This window comes from Epinephelus moara, chromosome 11 (genome assembly GCF_006386435.1).
Source record: "Epinephelus moara isolate mb chromosome 11, YSFRI_EMoa_1.0, whole genome shotgun sequence".
NCBI classification, from domain to species: Eukaryota; Metazoa; Chordata; class Actinopteri; order Perciformes; family Serranidae; genus Epinephelus; species Epinephelus moara.
The window spans coordinates 34,766,678-34,788,056 of record NC_065516.1 but is presented as its reverse complement, the minus strand read 5'-3'; the positions used below and the strand labels follow the sequence as shown (position 1 = coordinate 34,788,056).

Below are 21,379 nucleotides of genomic sequence, written 5' to 3'. Positions count from 1 at the left end.
GCAGAAACTTTAATTTGGACTCAAGGAGAAACTGATCAGATTTTGGTGGTCAAAGGTCACTGTGACCTTGTCTGTCTCATTTTTGTGAATGCCATATCTCAAGGACACTGTGAGGGAATCTCTTCAAATTTGGCACAAATGTCCACTTAAATTCAACAATGAACTGATTGGATTTTGGTGGGCAAAGGTCACTGTGACCTTGCATCTGTCTCATTCTGATGAACGCAATAGCTCGCGAACACCTGAAGGAATTTCTTTAAATTTGACACAAATGTGCACTTGGCGGAAGAATAAACTGATGATGATTTTGTGGTCAAAGGTCAAAACTTTACACATGTCAAGTAAGATAAAATAATGAAGTGATGACATTTTATATCCAAAAGGTCAAAGGTCAACTTCACTGTGACATCATAATGTGTCACATAATGAGAAAGTTTGTGACCTGGCTGCCATTTTACAGCTAAACAGTACACTAAAATATGTTTCTGAAACATTTGAGGAGAGAAATATGCAGCACAGCAACAGAATCTTGATTTTATATTTGATCAGCACTGCCTAGTGTGACAGTTTGACCACAGTTCATGAGCTGTGATCGACATGCTGCGTTAGAGACTCCTCATCTCTGATTGGTTGCTGCTGACTGTAGATTCTGGCAAATGCCATTACAGGTAGTAGGAAGAACTGTCTCACGTACTTGTTTCAGGGCGTAGTGACAGTTTCAACAAATATGACTCAAAGTGTTTTTTCATGAAAGTTACCAACTGTAGCTTTAATCTTGTTTTCCATTTCCATATCCATCCCTACCCCTTCACACACTCCCTCCAGCCCCCAGTTCCCTAGGCAACAACATCGTGGAGGAGGTCGTCCATCCATGCAACCCCAACCCCTGCCCCAACAACCACCTATGTCAGGTCAACAGGAAGGGCTGCCTTGATGAACTCAACTGTCAGCCATACCTCTGTGTGCCAGGTACGAACAGATACTGCTACACCTCAACAGCTTTACTGTGTCTGCAGCATGCCACTCATCCTGAGAGTGTGTGTGTGTCTTCAGGCTGTAAACTGGGCGAGGCCTCAGAGTTCCTGGTGCAGCAGGACGCTCGTATCCAGGTGCCAACTCGCGCTGGCCCTGCCGGGTGCTACGAGGTGTGCAGCTGTGGTCCCAGTGGGCGCCTGGAGAACTGTGTGGAGATGCCCTGTGTGGACACCAACAAGCCGTGCGTCGTAGGAGGACAGAGGAGGAGTAAGTCTTACCTCATGTCTGTCCACAGGTCCCTAGAAGACAAAACAACAAGCCTCAGACACAGCAGAATCTGCATATGTTGTACAGGTGTCTTAATGCTAATCCGAGTGTTCAACTCTGAAAAACTCAATCCATTACCTAAATCTCCTGATGGTGTGTGATGGGGACGGCAGTGATGAAAAGGTGATGGCATCGCTGGTGAACGACATTCCTGGATGATACTCATGAATGAAGTCATTAGATTCATCACTTCCTGTGGGGAGGATAATTACATTTGGACAAGTATGATTAATATACAGCGTCTCAATCAGAGCAGCAGGGCTCTGCTCCCTTCATGCCGCGTAGTTTCATTACAGATTAACACCACCCTTTCTCCTACCAACAGTCAGAGCTGGTTTCTTTTGGTCGCATTAAGAACCATCCATGTCTGCTTCTTAATTAATACAGGTAATATTATTGATTATACATTAATTCAGACATTACAGCATCTCCATCTCAGCTCCGGCAGTCGGTTACACAAGTTCTTTGTAATTTTCAAACCAGCCTAGTTTTAGTATACTAAACTAAACTAAGTGTATACTAAATGGAGATTTGCACAAAAACACAGGACTTACTTAGAGATTAGTTGTTCGTAATTATTTAACTTTGAGTGTAACTGTTGCATTGCTCATGAAACCAACAGACAAAATGAACGTGTTGATACACACCGATCAGCCAAACCATTAAAACCACTGACAGGTGAAGTGAATAACTTTGATTATTTCGTTCCAATACAATGTTCTGCTGGGAAACCTTTGGTTCTGACTAGTGATGGCCAAATGAAGCCTCATGAAGCATTTTCTTTATTTTCCGAGCCCACTAGATGGCACTTTTTGTTCAACAAAAGGTTGAAAGCACACTGAATTGCCATTCTTTGAGCCTCTCTCTTTAAACCATGAGCGCCATCTAGTGGGCTCACAAAATAAAGACAATGCTTCATGAGGCTTCATTTGGCCATCACTAGTTCTGACATTCATTTAGATACAGGCTTCATTTGGCCATCACTAGTTCTGACATTCATTTAGATACCACTCAACACGCTCCACCCACTCAAACGCCATTGCAGACCAAGTACCCCCCCTCATGGCAACAGTAATCCCCGATGGCAGTGGCCCCCCAGCAGGATAATGCACCATGCCACACTGCAAACATCGCTTAGGAATGGCCCAAGGAATGCACACTGCAAACATCGCTTAGGAATGGCCCAAGGAATGTGACAAAGACCTCAAAGTGTCGACCTGGCTTCCAAATTCCCCAGATCCCAATCTGAATGAGCGTCTGTGGCATATGCCATTACCCCACCTCACAACCCACTGGACTAAAGGGATGTGCCGCCAACGCCTGGTGCCAGACACCGCAGGACACTCCCAGAGAACCTGTGTCCATGCCTCGACAGGTCAGCGCAGGTACATCAGGGGTACCGGCACATCATAAGAATCCTTGAGCAGATTGGGACATGGGAAATTTAGAAGCCAGGTCGACACCTTGAGCTTTCTGTCACGCTCCACAGGACATTTCTAAACAGTTTTTGCAGTGTGGCATGGTGTATTATCCTGCTGGGGGGCCACTGCCACTGGGGAGCACTGTTGCCATGAGGGGGGGTACTTGGTCTGCAATGATGTTTGAGTGGGTGGAGCATGTCAGGTGGTGTTCACATGAAAGCCAGAACCAAAGGTTTCCCAGCAGAACTGGCATAAACTAACATTCATCAGTTTTCATTTCTTCATTTCATTGCACCATGCGGCCCTGTGCTTTACAGAATGTATGCCCCTTTATTTTGAATGTTTTTATAAGAGACTAGGGGTGTAAGTCACTGGTTTCATCACGATACGATATCTTATCAATTCTCTGGACAACAATACGATATTTGCCAATATTACAAAGTGTGCCTTGATACAATTTTGATTTGATGTGATACAGGGGCCTTCGGTCAACATGAGACGATACTATGTGTCTGTTTAACTTTATCTGTTACAGAAGAATCTGCAAACCCTTTCTTTTTTACTTTTTGCTATAAAAGATAACCAATTTTGACTCAAGCCATGATCTTTTTCATAAAACTTCAGGACTGTATAGATATTATACACTATATACTATATTTTGTTATTTTATTATAAGTGGTGTGACAGGGACAGGTAAATCAAAGGCCTAAAGGAGGTAACTGATGCCGTTAACTCTTTGTCCTCTGTTGTAAGAACCATCCAAGAAGATAAATGAAAATGGTTTGATTGGAAACTTGATGCAAAAAAACACAGTAGTACACACAATAAAACACAACGGCTGCAGGAGGCTCCTCCCAGTCTCTGTCAGGAATTATTCCTGATGGAGACAGTGACAAACCTCCACTGGAGCAGTCAACAGCAAACTATATTAAGTGTTAAATCACTGTATGTCAGTAATAGCTCAGTGTTTGGTCAGTAATGTGGGTCTCACAGTGTCACCACCACAGAAGATACATTTGTGGAGTTCTCTCTCCAGATTGATTCAAGTGGGAATGGGACGTCAGAAATGTAGAAAACGTCCCGTTCACATTTCATGAATGAGACCCAGTGTCTTTAGCTTTGGCCCAGATTTACAGTAAAATCAAGGTGATTACTTGGTGGCTTGATGATAACTCCAGTAAGACAGGAGTGAGTTTATCCCTGAACCATCACAGACTGATGAACATCAGCTGTGCACTGAGAGGACTCACAATGCTGTATGAAGAATGGGACAGAAATGTGCAGCATCTTAAATTAGCTGGGCTGAGTAAAGTGAGAAAAGCTATCCCTGTCTGAATACCAGTCATGTTTTCATAGAATAGAGTCGGCTCCTGGGTGATTTCTGACTTCTCCTGTGAGCTGTTTTTTTCAACATTACAGCGCAGTGATTTATCAGTTGTTGGGACCATCACAGACGCATAGAACAAGCGCTGAACATTTCTACAGGGGAACCTATAGCCGTCAGCCAATTTCTAAAACACTCGCACTCATAATTTATAGCACCATACTCGTCTTTATTCGTCAGTTTCATTCACACTGCACTGCATCTCATTTCATCATGTGTAGCTGTCATCTGTGATCCCGCCACTGGGGGGCACCAAAGCAAAAACCTTTCAGAATCAAAATCCATGAACTTTCACTTAGCGGTGCCACATAATGAACGATCTTTTTGTTTACAAAGACAAATACATGCCACTCCTCTCTCCTCACCAGCCCACAGAGTTTGTTGCTCCTCCAGCTTTGTGCTTTTGTGTTTGTTTCTCTCGCCTGCACTCCGAAAGAGGGGCGAACTGCTGCGCGCTTAGTGGAGACAGATGTTTGGTTTGATTGGACACACGCTGTTGTTTTGTGCGGAGCCAAACTCCATTCAAAAGTCTGGCAATTTAATGTGCTATTGCCTTACAGCAGGGACAGACACACCACATAATATGACTTACCTTTTTCAGACTTCTCAAGAGACTTGTTTTTAAGTCAGCAGGTTTATATTCTTGTTTGCAGAAGTTCTTAGCCAAGAAATTTAAATGCCATGTCTTTGTCTAATCCTCTGACTTCAGACTTTTAAAACTGATTACTTGGCAGTCATGATGACAGTAAGGTAAGACATGTTGTTTGAAGATCTTTGTGTATCATATTCCACCCAGACACCAGTGCAGGTGGTAGCCGATAGTGAGAGACAACAAAGGATGTGCTGCTTGGTGGAGGAGGTGTGTGCTGAAGTGTAGATCTTAATAATTCTGATCTGAGTAGAGATGTTTTGTTTTGGAATGTTAAGTCTCCTGTCCGTGCAACAAATTGACCTTTGGGTATTGATAAAGAAACCTTGAACGTTAACTGAAGATTAGTTCGTCAAACTACCAGATATCACATTGCTGAAAGACAACAGCCAACTAATGCTCCTCCTCACCAAGCTAACACTGTTAAACACAGTCACATGTTTGATTTGTTCATTTTGGATGATGTGCATTCTTTTTTTTTTTTGACACAGAGTCATCGTGGTTTGCTGAGTGCTTCTCATTTAGGACACTGTTTAATAGTGATGGCCAAATGAAGCCTCATGAAGCATTGTCTTTATTTTCTGAGCCCACTAGATGGCGCTTTTTGTTCAACAAAAGGTTGAAAAGCACACTGAATTGCCATTCTTTGAGCCTCTCTCTTTTAAACAGGAGCGCCATCTAGTGGGCTCAGAAAATAAAGACAATGCTTCATGAGGCTTCATTTGGCCATCACTACTGTTTAACATTCACTTCGACCCACCTCTCAGCAGGATTCATTGTTTTCTATTTTACCACTGTGCGTCATTTAAAGCTCTTTAAATTGGCTCTGTCTCACTTATAAATAGATGTCAGTGAGTAAATCAAACTGAACATGTAAAACTGTGGAAGACAAAATATCTGAAAAGTGAAAATGCTAACACTCTGTCTGAACGGGGCTTTGGTTGCCTTAATTCCTCTATTTCAGCATCAGCGTGACAAAAGCTCTTTAATGTGTATCAGCAGCTCTTCTGACAAAACTGAATTATAGAACATCCACAGATAAGAAAACAAGCGGCACATAAACACGTAGCATTTTCATCTATTTTGAATATTTAAACGGCTTTATTGTTCACTGTGTAAGCAATAAAAATGTTTTGTGTGTGTCTGTGCAACAGCTTAACAGAGACAGAGCCCTTATTTACATCCATTAGCCTAATGCATTTATTTGTTTTCCTCCTAATCACTTATTATTGTCCATTTTCATTTAAAACACATAAACTCAAACACTATGCAGTCGTCCTAATGAGATATAGGAGTTTTAAAAAGTTAACTTTCTCTGCCCGAACATGAGAAATGAATGGAAGGTTGCTGCGAATGTTCCTGAGGCCTATTCAGAATTTTAAATGGATGAATTTTTAATGTAATAGAAAAGAAGTGGAGCCAGCAGGGGAGTAATGGTGGTGATAAATCATTGCTCTCATGTAGGAACCAGTAGTGCTCTAGATGTGTCACATTCATACTAAAATCAAACTCTGTCACTCTGGATGAGACGCCTCGAAGCTCTGAACACAAATAAACTCCAAACAAACTCCATCACGACCCTACAGCTGCTCTCCATCCCCCAGACACCGGTCCCGTCACAGATAACATAGCCTCTTTAGACACAGTAACAATCAGGCTAATCAGTAGTGATGGCCAAATGAAGCCTCATGAAGCATTTTCTTTATTTTCTGAGCCCACTAGATGGTGCTTTTTGTTCAACAAAATGTTGAAAGCACAGTAAATTGCCATTCTTTGAGCCTCTCTCTTTAAACCATGAGCGCCATCTAGTGGGCTCAGAAAATAAAGACAATGCTTCATGAGGCTTCATTTGGCCATCACTACTAATCAGTGCTTCTCTAAATGACAAGTAAATGCATCAGGACAACAATTGAAGGTGAAATATTTTGCAAAATGCACCTTTTCATTGCTTTTCAGCATGAATATGTTTCCCTGGTGTGTCTAGAGACCACATATTGTATGTAATAACGGACATAGCTGCCATGACGTCATCTGTTGGTTTGTAAACTGATGTCTTAAAACCTCAAGTTTGGCATTTTGGCATTTTGAATTTGTGGAGTTTGAAGTGATTATATTTGGATGAGAGGGTGAAGCTGTGGAAGAGCAAGGGGTGGATCTGACTCAGATTGTTGTGACACCTTGTAGACAGCCTGTCACTCAAAATGGCTGCGCCCTTAATTATGTGTTACTTTGAAGGTGGATTTATACTTGTGTGTCAGGTCTATGCAGAGCCCACACTGTTGTGAGCATTTATACTTGTGCGGTGGTGTGTATGTGTCACTCTGCAGTTACACCTCCAAAACACTAGTTGGCGGTGAAGGTTTCTGTGAAGTGCTGTAAAGTTTAGTTGATTCAAAACACACATTAAACACACATTAACACTTGTCTTTATCTGGACACATTTTCCCCACAAATACAGCATGCTAACGTTATTAGCACAAGCCTGTCGCATTTTACATTGTATAAATTAGCCTAGCAGCTAGCGGACTTTTCCTCTACTCATATGAAGCCAGGGACAGCAGCAACATTTAACAAAGGTAACGTTATAAAATTCAGCTCCATTACAACTCACAAGCTTCACTGACAAAACAACTGTCTTATACTTAAACACATTTTCCCCACAAATACAACATGCTAATGTTAATAGCACAAGTCAATGGCATTTTACATTGTGTAAATTAGCCTAGCAGCTAGCGGACTTTTCCTCTACTCATATGAAGCCAAGGAAAACAGCAACATTTAACAAAGGTAACGTTATAAAATTCAGCTCCATTACAACTCACAAGGTTCACTGACAAAACAACTGTCTTATACTAAACACGTTTTCCAAACAAATTCAAGACGCTATAAATTATATACTATACTGTATAAATTAGCCTAGCAACTAATGGAGGTTTCCTCTACTCATATGAAGCAAACAGGACATAATATGGTATTTTGTGGAGGCTTTATTGTCTTCACAATTTATTGTTTCTTATCTGTGAAATTAAAGTAAATATTTCCACTGAGGGAAATGGTTTTAGCTTACAGAAACACACGGAGGTCTGCTTCGCTGTGACGAGTATTTCATTGAAGTATAAATTCTGCTCGAGTAATAATAAAATAAAAAAACAGGTAAAAACATTTTCTGTACCAGGCTGTAAACATGTTTATTTCTGCTGTAAAGTTGGGCATTTTAACATGGGGGTCAATGGGTATTGACTCACTCTTGGAGCCAGCCTCTAGTGGCCATTAGAGAAACTGCAGTTTTTGTGCACTTGGGCGTTTCACTTCATTTTTAGACCCCAGAATCTTCCGCCTGCTAGAGACCCCCTAAGTATGAAAAAAGACTGTCCTCTGTCTTTATATACTGGCAGATCGTAAACTTTACAAACTGACTCTCAAACAATAAATCCATGAAACCAATTTGTATCACAGTGCTTTGTCATTACATTTTCCCATATCACCATATCCCACTGCCTTTATGACTGAATGAACTTAAATAAGCGTCATGCTATGTACATCATGAGCATGAATCGAGCATGAAAACATAATAAAAGCCTATCAAATACTCTGCACAGCAACAGAAATAGTCACATAACAAGTGAAGAGAGCAGGTATTTTGGAATTTAAATCATTACATCCTAAACATACAGTAACATGTTGTTCACATTTGCTGTGTGTGTGTGTTCTTACCACCAGGCCACGGGACGACTTTCAGGATGGACTGCCACACCTGCTCCTGCTTCGCTGGTGACGCCATCTGCTCTACGAGAGAATGTCTCAGCTTCGACAGCTTCAACGAGGACCACAAACACTTCACCGGTCTGTGTGTGTGTGTGTGTGTGTGTGTTTGTCAAATGCACAGTTTACTTGTACACTGACTCTCCTCAGTGAAACCAGTCATCATGATGAACTGAATGTCTGTTTGAACAGAGCCTCTCTATCTGTGGTTCCTGCTCACCTAGCATTAGCATTAGCATCAGCATCAACTCCCAATCACATTATCTGGGTGTTTGAGAAATTCGCACAGTTCGACTCGTAATAACATGTTTACATTTGTTTTAAAAGTCTCGTTTTAGTTGGACTAACACAATAAATCGATTTTCTGTCATGTAAACATACTGAAAGAAACACAGTTTACTGTCTCAGTTTAGCTTTAGAGAAGCTAAAAGGTCTGATACTGTAGTTATATTTCTTCAGTGAACATCCTCAGGAAGATTTCGATGGTTGACCGTCAGCATTAATCCTGGAACTGATTCATTCCTCCTGATAACAACATGATAGAAAGCCAAGTTTCTGCTTCCAGTCTAACTCTCATTACACTGTAAATGTATTCAGTCCATCACAGTGCCTTCATTACCTCCATTATACTTAAGTCTTCCCTGTCCTCCTGCAGGCCTTCCCTGTAGTTGTCCAGACCGCTTCGTCCCAGTGTGTGCCTCTAATGGGCGGACCTATCCCAGCGCCTGCGTGGCCCGCTGTATGGGTTTCAAGGACTATCAGTTTGTCTTCGGTCTGTGCCGCCTCAGTAACCCCTGCGCCAGCAAACCCTGCCAGAGAAACCAGAGGTAGGTTCAACTTAACTCCTCAATAGAAAGGGACTGTTCGCTATCTATCAGAGGAGGGAGGGTGACTGGGGTGTGTAACTGGGGAAAATACATGACCCTCCCACCACCATAGATAACCATATTTTTTTTTATATGTACGCCACATGAAGGTAATTCAATGAGCAGGCAGCACCCTCTAAAAGCATCTCAGAGCATCGTTCAACTCAGGTAATCTCTATTTTCACAGTCAGGCTGTGATAAACGGTGTAATTTAGATTTTTTTCAAAAGAAAACATGCCTTTCAAACCAGCCGCTGGGTTTTGGGGTTCAGAGAGTATTTGAAATCAATACAAAATACAACCATTTAAAATTGCACGTCCCTACTTTGAGCCAAAAATTGCACCACCCCCTCCCCTCGCTTAAATAATGAACAGTCCCTAAAAAAAGTCATTACAGCATTTTCCCTCCCTTTTCTCTTCACTCTCTCCTTCCATCTGTCTCTCTGAGCAGCTGAGATGTTGTTTCAGGTGGCTGTGGCTGTGATGAGCGGGGTTAACTCACCCCGAGGCTTTTATCAGCGTGGGGTTTGTTACTCCATTTCATTCACAGATCATCATCGTCCCCCACCCCCACGCTCCACCCATGAGCTTTGACCCCTTACCCACAGTTTAAATGCTGTTTTGGAAGATTTCCACCCCGACCCAAATACAAATCCAAGAAAGCTGAGAGCAAATATATTTTCAGCCCCGTCAACATGTAAAATGATATTCAAACACCACCAGCAATTTAAGCGTTCTGATTATTCTCTACTCAGCTCAACTACAGAGGCCTTTTCACTGCTATGATGGCTTCAAGGATTTGTGAATTTGTCACATAGACTAGGCTGTGTTTAAAGACTGCTGTTGGAAAAAAAGGATAAAAATTCAAGATGAAAACGATAAATGACATAGAAATCAGAAATATACACGTCACAATCTCTGTGATTGATTTATTTTCATGACTATGTTTTATTGTAATTTAAGATAGAATTAGTAAGACGTCTTTCTGTTTTTTGATCCCTTATAGTTTGCTGTCAGTGCAAACTCAGTACTTCATTATATTTCCTCATTGTCTGGACCAGTACAGTATAATATATATGTCCATCCATCCATCCATCCATTTTCAACCGCTTATCCGAAGCTGGGTTGCAGGGGCAGCAGGCCGAGCAAAGCACCCCAGACGTCCCTCTCCCCAGCAACACTTTCCAGCTCCTCCTGGAGGACCCCGAGGTGTTCCCAGGCCAGATGAGATATGTAATCCCTCCAGTGTGTTCTGGGTCTGACCCGGGGCCTCCTACCAGTGGGACATGCCCGGAACACCTCTAACTGGAGGCGCCCAGGAGAATCCTGATCAGATGCCCGAGCCACTTCAACTGACCCCTTTCGACGTGAAGGAGCAGCGGCTCTACTCCGAGCTCCCTCTGGATGTCTGAGCTCCTCCCCCTATCTCTAAGACTGAGCCCAGACACCCCCATTTTGGCCGCTTGTATCAGCGATCTCATTCTTTCAGTCACTACCCAAAGCTCATGACCATAGGTGAGGGCTGGGACGTAGATGGTAGTGATGGCCAAATGAAGCCTCATGAAGCATTTTCTTTATTTTCTGAGCCCACAAACACAACACGCAATACAGTGTGCTTTCAACCTTTTGTTGAACAAAAAGCGCCATCTAGTGGGCTCATAAAATAAAGAAAATGCTTCATGAGGCTTCATTTGGCCATCACTAGTAGATGGCCCAGTAAATCGAAAGCTTTGCCTTCCAGCTCAGCTCCCTCCTCAACACAATAGTCCAGCACAGCGCCCGCGTCACTGCAGACATTACACCAACCTGCCAATCCATCTCACGCTCCATTCTACCCTCACTCGTGTACAAGATACGAGATACTTGAAGTTCTTTGTAACTCACTCCCAACACAGAGGGGGCAGCCCACTGTTTTCCAGCAGAGAACCATGGCCTCAGACTTAGAGGTGTATATGCAGCACTAATTCTATCAGTACATAAACGAAGACATGTCATACATGCTGATTGGGCGACTGTCAATAAAACTCAGAACTTCCTGCACTGATGTTTCAAATTAAAAGCCTTCGAGCTTCCGCTCTACCTCAAAGGGCACAATCCCTCGCACTGCTGGTTGTCTATTAAAAGTACCCCATGTACCCGAAACTAGAAACAGCCGGCTTATCCGACAAAAGTCTCTAGTCCATCTCCTTTGTGGGCTCGACGATGTGGAAGCAGCACCAATCACGTGGACTAGAGACAACATTAGTGATGGCCAAATGAAGCCTCATGAAGCATTTTCTTTATGTTCATGAGCCCACTAGATGGCGCTTTTTGTTCAACAAAAGGTTGAAAGCATACTGAATTGCCATTCTTTGAGCCTCTCTCTTTAAACCATGAGCGCCATCTAGTGGGCTCAGAAAATAAAGAAAATGCTTCATGAGGCTTCATTTGGCCATCACTAGTCATAGAGATCCACGTTTAACAACAGCGAAACTATGTCTTCATATGTCTATATCGTGACTTCATTCTCTGCTCAGGACACCATTACACCGCTATGTCGGGGCTCAGGGGGTAAAACACGTTGTCCACTGATCAGAAGATCAGCGGTTGATCCTCGGCTCCTCCACATGTCAAGAGATGTCCTTAGGCAAGATACTGAACCCCAGATTGCTCCTGATGGCTGCCATTGGTGTGGGGTTGTTTAACTGAGTTGCAGATGGCACCTTGGTGAATGTGACATGTTGTGTAGAAGTGCTTTGATTGGTCAGAAGACTGGAAAGGTGCTATACAGATGAGCAGATAGTGGTTTGCTGCTTTATTAATGCTCTGAATGTCGCATTCAGAACCTTTAGCGCGCACACTCTAAAGAGTCGAGGTGTGTGTGTGTGTGTGTGTGTGGAGACTTGATGGTTGCCATGGTGATAGAGCAGGGTTTCCATGTGTGTTTGGAGGGAAGCAGTTTTCTCCTGTTGCTTTGCTTTTATTGTACCTGTTTTTCCTCCAAAATATAATCCTGAGTGTGTTGTTTACCTCCTCACTGTGTGAATGTGAACTGAATGCACACACAGTTCTGGGTCTGGGGCTTCTCACCCTGTCTCCTCACGTAAGGAAAGAGGGCAGCACTGTATGGATGAATACATAAAGGCATATTTTGTGTGTTTCCAGGTGCATCCCAAAGTATCGCGTGTGTCTGAGTGACTCGTCAGACTGCCTGCAGTACGAGTGTGTTGGCCGGCCGGCAGCCTGCGATAAGAACAGCGTGGAGCCGGTGTGTGATACCGACGGCCTCGTCCACCCCAGTCTGTGCCAGCTGCAGCAGGCTGGGAAAACCATGGCGTACATGGGCCACTGCCAGGTAGGTTACGCCGGAGACTGCTGTCTTCAGCTTGAGAAACACTCGGCGCTGATCTTACTATAGCTTATGCTATGTGTTTTTTTATGCACCTATGCAGTGCAGACCTGGGAGCAAAATCATGAGCAGCTGTAAGTGTTGTTGAGGCACTCAGTGGAGCGCACTCCTTCAAGGTTTAGGTATCCTTTCAGTCAGCTGTTACCTTCAGAGTCGACACAGCGTGAGGTAGAGGACAGAGTGGAGACAGAAGGACAGCAAACATATTAACCTGATGGTGCCACTAAAAGGAAAAGTGCTAAATCAGATCAGTAGCTATATTCTTGTGTTGAGTGTGACTGTGCAGAGGAATGATGATGGTCACTTTGCCAGATGACCTTCTGGTCAGTGGGATCGTGACTGGCTTTTAGCTCCCAAATGTATCAGACTGAAAAAGGCAACGTTTTGACCCTATTTGATTATTCTTGAATTATGTACCGAGTCCTATCATGAATTTTAAACATGATGTCATCGATTGGTTCAGTCAAATACATTTTTAGGGTGCCAAAATCCAGCAAGTCATTCAGTCTGTTTACATGCACAGTTAAAGTGATAGTTCAGGTTTTTGGACATGAAGTTGTGTGAAACGCTGACCATCTGTAGCTCTGATGTGACGGTGTCACTACTCTCAACGAGCCTCCTGCTCTGAGAAATGGCCCGTAGCTTACCGGAGAAAAAGTAGTTCTGAAGATGTACGGGGGACACGTAACCAAAAGGTTTTAAGCTACAAAAAAGTATGCATGTGTTTTGTTAGACTATTTCAATAATTTTAAAACATCCCCGCATTACGTCAGACCTTGCTATCAATTGGGACTATTTTCTGGCCAGTATCACTCCGCCGTGCAGGCCCGCAAGACAGCACGGCAACAGAAATCAATAAGACAGTTCATCACCACGCCGTGCAGGTGCGCAGGATAGCAACGGCTAACGAAAACTTCATCGGCTGTTTCCAACAGAGAACCAGTAGGCTATTATTAGTGAGGAAAAAGATGTACTAGCCCTATATATACCTACTACTACAGCGCAAACACCGGCTCAGGCTCACGACACACCCTCGTCAGCTGCTGTAGGTAAACAGAGGAATACCAAAATGGTGCGAACAGCTGTGGGAATAAAAACATCGCCGGCTCCAAATTCCATCGGTTTCCTGTTACAGATGTAACCCGTAGGCAACTTTGGCTAACCCACCACCAGAACAAAGCAGAGACTGGTCGTAATCACATATGAATTCACATTTCTATGTGACTGATTACTCATGTCATGGATTTAGCAGTTAGCCTAATATAATAAACTCAATGCCTACGGTAAAACGAGGCGGCGTATAATGTACTCTCCACAACACAACAGGCTATTAGTTCAATCAAACATTTTGTTTTACAGACAATCAGCTACAGACATCGTTATGTAGACTGGTATTAGGTAATATATCTCTCTTTGGGCCTCTTTCCACCTGAAGTGAGCCTGACATACGCGCAGTTGCTTCACCCTCGCCGGCTTGGTAGCGAGGTTCATCCCAATTGACACAAGCCAAAGTTGCCTACGGGTTACATCTGTAACCGATGGAACTGGAACGGTGTTCGCGCTGTAGTAGTAGGTATATATAGGGCTAGTACATCTTTTTCCTCACTAATAATAGCCTACTGGTTCTCTGTTGGAAACAGCCGATAAAGTTTTCGTTAGCCGTTGCTATCCTGCGCACCTTTTCAGCTTGTTAGTATTGGACCTTTTTCCTGTTGACCTATTACGTCACAGACCAAACAATGGACAAACAAGTTAGCTACGGTTAGCTAGCAGCTAACTGGTACCATGGTGGACAACTTTACAGCTCTGTACATTTGGTCCGTCCAGAAAGTCACGGCTCTGGATGTAGATTTCTCCATGTTGTTACCGGCTTCTTCTTCTCTTACACATTTAATGCTTCCGACTTCTGGGTTAAAGCCCGGGGCAGAAACTGTGGAGCATGCTCAGAGCGCCTCACATGAGTCACATTATCTGGGTGTGTTAGTCGGACTTTGAGAAATATGATCTGGTCAGACTAACATGTTTACATGTATTTTAAAAGTCCAGTTTTAGTCGAACTAACACAATAAATCGATTTTCACTAATGTCATGTAAACTGACTGCATATAGGATGGGCCGTGCGCACAACTACTTCTCTCATCTTGACAACGACAACTATATTACCGTGTTATTTAAAATAGTAATCCAGCGTTCTTAATATTACACTTACATAAAGTTGGGAGATTTGCAAAGGACAAAAAGAAAAAAAAGAAAAATACTGGATCCTACATTTCCCATGAATGAAAATTCCAATGGTTTCAACGGTTGTTAGTCTATGAACCCTGCCCCAAACTCTTTGACCACCTCAGCTTTTCTAAATGGAACAAATTTTCTTCCTATTTTAAAAATAAGATTATGACCTTTAGAATAAATATTACTCAGAAAAGGCTGGACAATACAGTGGGGCAAAAAAGTATTTAGTCAGCCACTGATTTTGCAAGTTCTCCTACTTAGAAAGATGNCTTCCTATTTTAAAAATAAGATTATGACCTTTAGAATAAATATTACTCAGAAAAGGCTGGACAATATACCACTGAGTTTTATCCCAAAACCTGAATGCACCATGCATTTTGTTTTTTATATCAGTGGACTTGAAAATGATAAAGAAAAAAACACTGGTTTTCAACAGTTTTGTATAATAATTAACGATAATGAATCAGTCAGTGTTCACAGGCACTTTTCCTACAGTTTTCTAAAACTGACTTAATTAAATCACTGCTTAAAAAGACAACACAGATTGTTCTGTCATCTCTAATTACAGACCAATCTGCAACCTGCCTTCTCTGACAAATATTTTAGAGAAAACAGTTTTTAAGGAGTAACTAGAGCCCAAGATTTTGACCAAACTGCTGCCCTCCCTGCCTTAGGCTTTCCATGTATGCACATGGAAGGGCAGGTAAGTTTGCTTTCTCTGCCTTAAGGCTTTCCACGCAGGCGCATGGAAGGGCAGAGAGGTGTCCACTCTCCGCCTTGGGGTTTCTGCGTCGGCTCTGGAAAGGCAGAGAGGCCCCAGAACAGAGCCATGCCGCCAAATTTGATACTGCAAATAGAAATAAAGTTTTCATTGACTTAAGCAGTCCTGACTTAAGTTCAGTTATAGCTAGTGATGGCCAAATGAAGCCTCATGAAGCATTTCTTTATTTTATGAGCCCACTAGATGGCACTTTTTGTTTACCAAAAGGTTGAAAGCACACTGAATTGCCATTCTTTGAGCCTCTCTCTTTAAACCATGAGCGCCATCTAGTGGGCTCAGAAAATAAAGAAAATGCTTCATGAGGCTTCATTTGGCCATCACTAATTACAGCCTAACGTTGGCTTTTTACCTCTGGCGATTGAATGTAAACTTCAAAAATCATAAATGACAACGACGTGGTGTTAATTTGTGAAGGTTATCTTACTGAACAAGAGGTTTAAGTATCAAAAATGTTTGTTTGCCACAGAGTTTATTTTCTGCACTAATCCTCAATCCAATTAAAAAAAAAAAAAACATTGGATATTTGATGAGGAAACCAGGATGATGGTATTGTCCGTGTCTTGAGCAGTCTATAGACTGTAGGATGCTGTAACTGACCAATCAGAGTCAAGTATTCAACAAAGCTGTGCTGTCATATTGATATAAAATGTACTCATCACATTCATTTGCACGTCTGGAGTTGGTTCAGAATGCTGCGGCGCAGCTACTAACCGGAACCCGCAAGTATGACCATATCACTCCAATTCTGGCCTCTCTCCACTGGCTCCCTGTTCGCTTCAGAATTGAATTCAAAATCTTATTGTTCACTTTCAAATCGATACATGGTCTGGCGCCTCAGTACCTCTGTGACATTATTCATGCTAAGACTCCCCTAAGGTCACTGCGCTCCTCTGACCAGCTGCAACTTGAGGTCCCTATGACAAAATTGAAAACCAGAGGTGACCGTGCTTTTTCGGTTGCAGCACCTAAATTGTGGAATGCACTTCCATCCCATGTCAGATTGGCCCCCACCCTTGAATCTTTTAAATCTCGTCTAAAAACCCACCTTTACACCTTGGCTTTTAATTCAAACTGAGAGTTTTCTGGTCTTTTCCCCAGTCTTTTCTGGCTGTTGACGAGACGCTTGTTTCTCTGTTTCTGTGTTTATGTTTTTAGCTATTTTGGGCACTTATTTTGTTCTGTACAGCACTTTGGTAATCCCTGTGATTTGTAAAATGTGCTATATAAATAAAGTGGATTGGATTCATGCTCCTCAGAAGATAAATCCTATGTTGTTGATTTTTATCCCACCACTCCAGGCCAGAATGTTGACAGTTGTAACCTCTACACTGCTAAAGCAAAATTGTATGGTTTTGGTTTGCTTTTGGTGTCGTGGAGCTGAACGGATTTGTACCCTGGAGGAGCTGTTAGTAACACTTGAGAATTTCAGTTCTGATTTTGATGTCTTGCAATACACGTGCTTGGTGTGATCTGTTGTCAGGACGCCTGTAGGAAGCCTCAGCAAGTGTGTGGCCATAACGGTGAGACATACAACACAGTGTGTGACGCCTTCTCCGACCGCGTGGCCATGGACTACGAGGGCCCCTGCCATGCTGTAGGGGCCGTATCTGATGTGGCCCCTGAGTCTGCGTGCAGTGTGATTCCCTGTCCACCTCTGTCCGCTCCAGGCTGCCAGCCTGTCATTCCACCTGGTGAGTGACAGAGATCATCATGTTTGCAGCGAGCGTCTGACAGTGTTCACCTCACTTGATGGCCTTTCCTCAGGACATGAAGGCAGCATTAGTTTGTGGAGGTTGTACTGAAATAATCCATGACCTCTGACCTCTTTCCAGGAGCCTGTTGTCCGATCTGTGCCAGCATGCTGCAGATCCTCTGGAACAAAGAGCAGATGAACACTTTCTCCAAGGTACCAGTGTGTCACAGTTCACCTTATTTATGTAACAAAGCTGCCACTTGTACACAAATAATTCATGTGCCGATGGACAAACTGAGGTGATGTTCTGTGTCTGGATGCTGCTGTGGGTATCAGGCGTAATTACACATTTTGACCACTTGGGCGAGCTATAAATCCAAAAAGTCCTCCACAGCAGCGACATGCAGACTGCACAGACACCACGCTCAGAACAACACAGTGCTGTTACTGTGAGGCAGAAGTCATTTTTCACTGTCAGTACTTTTCAATATCATGTTTCACCTGTTTCCCCCACGTGTCCGCATAAAATCACACACACACTTTCCACTTTGAAAACAAGTCTACTGTAGTAGAGTAAAAGTAGTGTCTGTCAAAGTGGTTTAGTCCTGCCTTGACCCGAACTGTACGCTGTGGGTGCTCTGGTCAGGTCTGACAGTCTTCCACACACTGTGGGCCTGTTTCAGAGAGCAGGTTTAACAAACTCTAATCCTGAACTCTGAGTTCATGAACCTTGAGATGGAAAACTGTGAGTTATCTGTTCCAGATCAGCTGATCAGAAAATGTGCACTCTAAATTAAGCTTGTGCATGGTGAATGGGAAAAGCCATCATCAATGGCGCTCCGATATTATGATTCACCATGGCAACAGGTACAAAAAAGGCAGAGCCTCCATTTGTCCAGTGGACAAAGAGATATTAATGTATGTGTATTCAGAGTGTGCACCTTTATTTAAAGACTAAAACCTGATGCAGAGCGGGGAAAGTGTCGATAAGTTAACACAGGTTAATTCATCATGAAGCTGTAGCGGGGACAAACACAGGAGCCGACAACTGAAGATGAAAAATATATATATATTTATATCAAAGACAGACAGTCTGATCCAGTAATTACGTGGATGGTAATTTCCACTTAAAAAGGCGTGGAGGTTAAAAATACAACAGATTTCAAATTCTAGACATCTGTTTGAATCTTTGGCCCCACGTTGTTCAGTGGCTTCATTTCAGCTACTTTAACAGATGTTGTCAATTTAAACACAGCGACTAAACATTCTGTTAGAACACGTTCAGACTGGACACAGTCTATTTAAAAACTCACTGTCATTCTGCAGCTGCACCACCATCCTGCTCACTAAGAAATATTCACATATAACCTGGGTATATGGGCAACACTGATTGAAACCATACAAATAAAATGTTATTTTTCAAATTGTTTTATTTCTTTGATTTAAACTGAGATTACACATTATGTGCAATAAACATGTTAGTTGAACTGCTCTAACAGACTGACAGCTGTCTCGTGTAAAGAGTCACAGTGTTACAACATATATATGTATATTTAAAAAAAACAGAACAGAACGTCCACTCAGGCTATAGCGTCACATATCATCCCATGGTTAGTGACGGCCAAATGAAGCCTCATGAAGCATTTTCTTTATTTTCTGAGCCCACTAGATGGCGCTTTTTGTTCAACAAAAGGTTGAAAGCACACTGAATTGCCATTCTTTGAGCCTCTCTCTTTAAACCATGAACGCCATCTAGTGGGCTCAGAAAATAAAGAATATGCTTCATGAAGCTTCATTTGGCCATCACTTCCCATGATGACGTCACATGATCAAACAGAGCCTTGTCATCATTGTATATCTGTATATGACAAAAAACACCAAAGAAAATAAATAAAGGTTCATTTAATGTTGTAATTTCAATAGTTATTTGTAGTATATGTAGAATCAGCATATAATTATGTTATAGTTGCACTGCAAATTATTTCTAGAAAGTTATAACATGTAGCTGTAATATTTCACAATAGATTACATTATTATCACCTTCTGGGCCACAACTGTAAAATAGTTTTACAGAAGTACTCACAATAATAAATGGAGTTTAAATTTACAGAGTTGGTTACCATGGTAACTGAGCCAGAGTTTAAGTTACCCCCATCTTAGGGTTAACTAGCTCAGAGTTCAGGGGGAGACGCAGCAGGACAACAACAGAAGTTAAGGGAGCAGAAGTCCAAATGGGGTTGGTGGGAGGGGTGGTGGATGGGTCCAACAACCATCGAATTTTACCCAGGAGGCCGGTGTTTGCTTCCAGCCAAACCCTGTTCTTTTTTCCTGAACCCAACCATGTGTGTTTGTTGTTGAAGGAAGAAAACATCTATTCGTAGTGTTGTACTGACGTGGTGCTTTTATTTTGAAAGAGACTGTATGCAAACTGTACATTTCCTGTGAAAACAGAAGTGTATTTTGAAAACAGACAATGCATGTAACAGGCTGAAGTTGACACGGTGTCCCGGAACGTCAGCAACCAACACACCCAGGGTACCTTGGACGACTTATGTGGACGTGGAAAGTCCATGACCAAACGTGGACATGTGACGAGGTCGCAGTGAGGATGTGTTGAAATAAATGCACTATGTCCTCGAATTGACAGTTTTTTCCACCAGCAACACACGCACATGGTTGGGTTCCGGTCAGGGCTCTTTGACACATTTGCAACCTGAAAAGTAAATTCTAATAATCTAATATTTCCCTCTTAAAAGCAAAGATTAGAGAAAAGTCCAAAAGATAAATTCTATAGCACAACTTTCCTCTATATACGGTGGTTAGTTTGACAGACAAGCCCACATAACAACAAGATAAAGGGTTAAGTAGAGGTTGTCAGACAGGTGACATGTTGCTCAGTATCTTCAGGTGCCCTCACTCTACAGCACATGTATGACATTGTACTGTTTGCTGCCAGTTTGTTCCATAGGAAAATCCCAAAAGTAAATTAACACATTAATCAGAAGTTGTTACTTCCTTCCACCTTTGGCCACAGCGCTCTCTCACATGCCTCCTCTGAGCCTCCCCAGTGTGTGTGTGTGTGTGTGTGTGCCCAGCCTGTTGAGCAGCAGTAAAGCCTGAAGCCTGCTGATGCCTAAACGCTGACATGTTAGCTGCTAATAAGTCCCACCGGCATCTCATTCCGATCAGCTTAATTATACAACAAAGCCCCTTTGGCTGTCAGTCAACTTGGCTGTAATCCCCAGCACAAGCACATCATAGTAAGACTCAGCATTAAGCCCGTTAATACCAAACACAAGCAGAGCTGATTTGATCTGCAGCTGCGAAGATACATGAGAATATGAGTGTAACTGTGCTGCTGCACTACAGCCACAGCTCAGCCTGCTGAGAGCTCCTCTGTTTGTTTAGGCTGCTTTACAACACCAGGTCACTCATTTATCTGTCAGGTGTTAACTTTACTAACTTTATTTATTCATGGAATAAAACTTTAGGATCAGAGGAGCTCACACACATCCAGGTGTTTTACTGTACATAGTGTGAACTCTGATTAATCTTCCAAGTGATGTCACTTTAAGGCGCGGACATACTCTCCGTTTTAAACGTTCATGGACAGCGGTGGCAGATGCGCATCTGCCACACATAGTACAATCAGTGGTACGCGTCAGTGCCCAGCACGAAATGGGAGGACTGGGAGGTGATCTCACCGCCCTCCCACTGCCAACATCGAGTAAAGGCCCATTTATACTCAACGTTAAATACGGATCTGGATACGGACGGAGCCTTCTGTCCGTGCTCCGCGTTCATTTCGTCCGTATTTCTGCACGTTTCCATAAAGCTTACGGATACGGGCCAAACGGAGCAGTACCACCGGGAACCGTGGGGGCAGTGTTGCTGTCACTACC

At 42.7% G+C, this 21,379-nt stretch overlaps 1 protein-coding gene across 1 annotated transcript in view; it reads left to right on the top strand.

Moving 5' to 3' along the window:
* Positions 1-21,379, top strand: part of reck (reversion-inducing-cysteine-rich protein with kazal motifs) — a 101,708-nt gene that overhangs the window by 54,917 nt on the left and 25,412 nt on the right. The window contains exons 13-19 of the mRNA XM_050056071.1: positions 826-969; positions 1,054-1,242; positions 8,477-8,599; positions 9,174-9,345; positions 12,528-12,717; positions 17,265-17,475; positions 17,617-17,690. Coding sequence (XP_049912028.1) covers positions 826-969; positions 1,054-1,242; positions 8,477-8,599; positions 9,174-9,345; positions 12,528-12,717; positions 17,265-17,475; positions 17,617-17,690 — 1,103 coding nt within the window. The remainder of the gene's footprint in view (positions 1-825; positions 970-1,053; positions 1,243-8,476; positions 8,600-9,173; positions 9,346-12,527; positions 12,718-17,264; positions 17,476-17,616; positions 17,691-21,379) is intronic.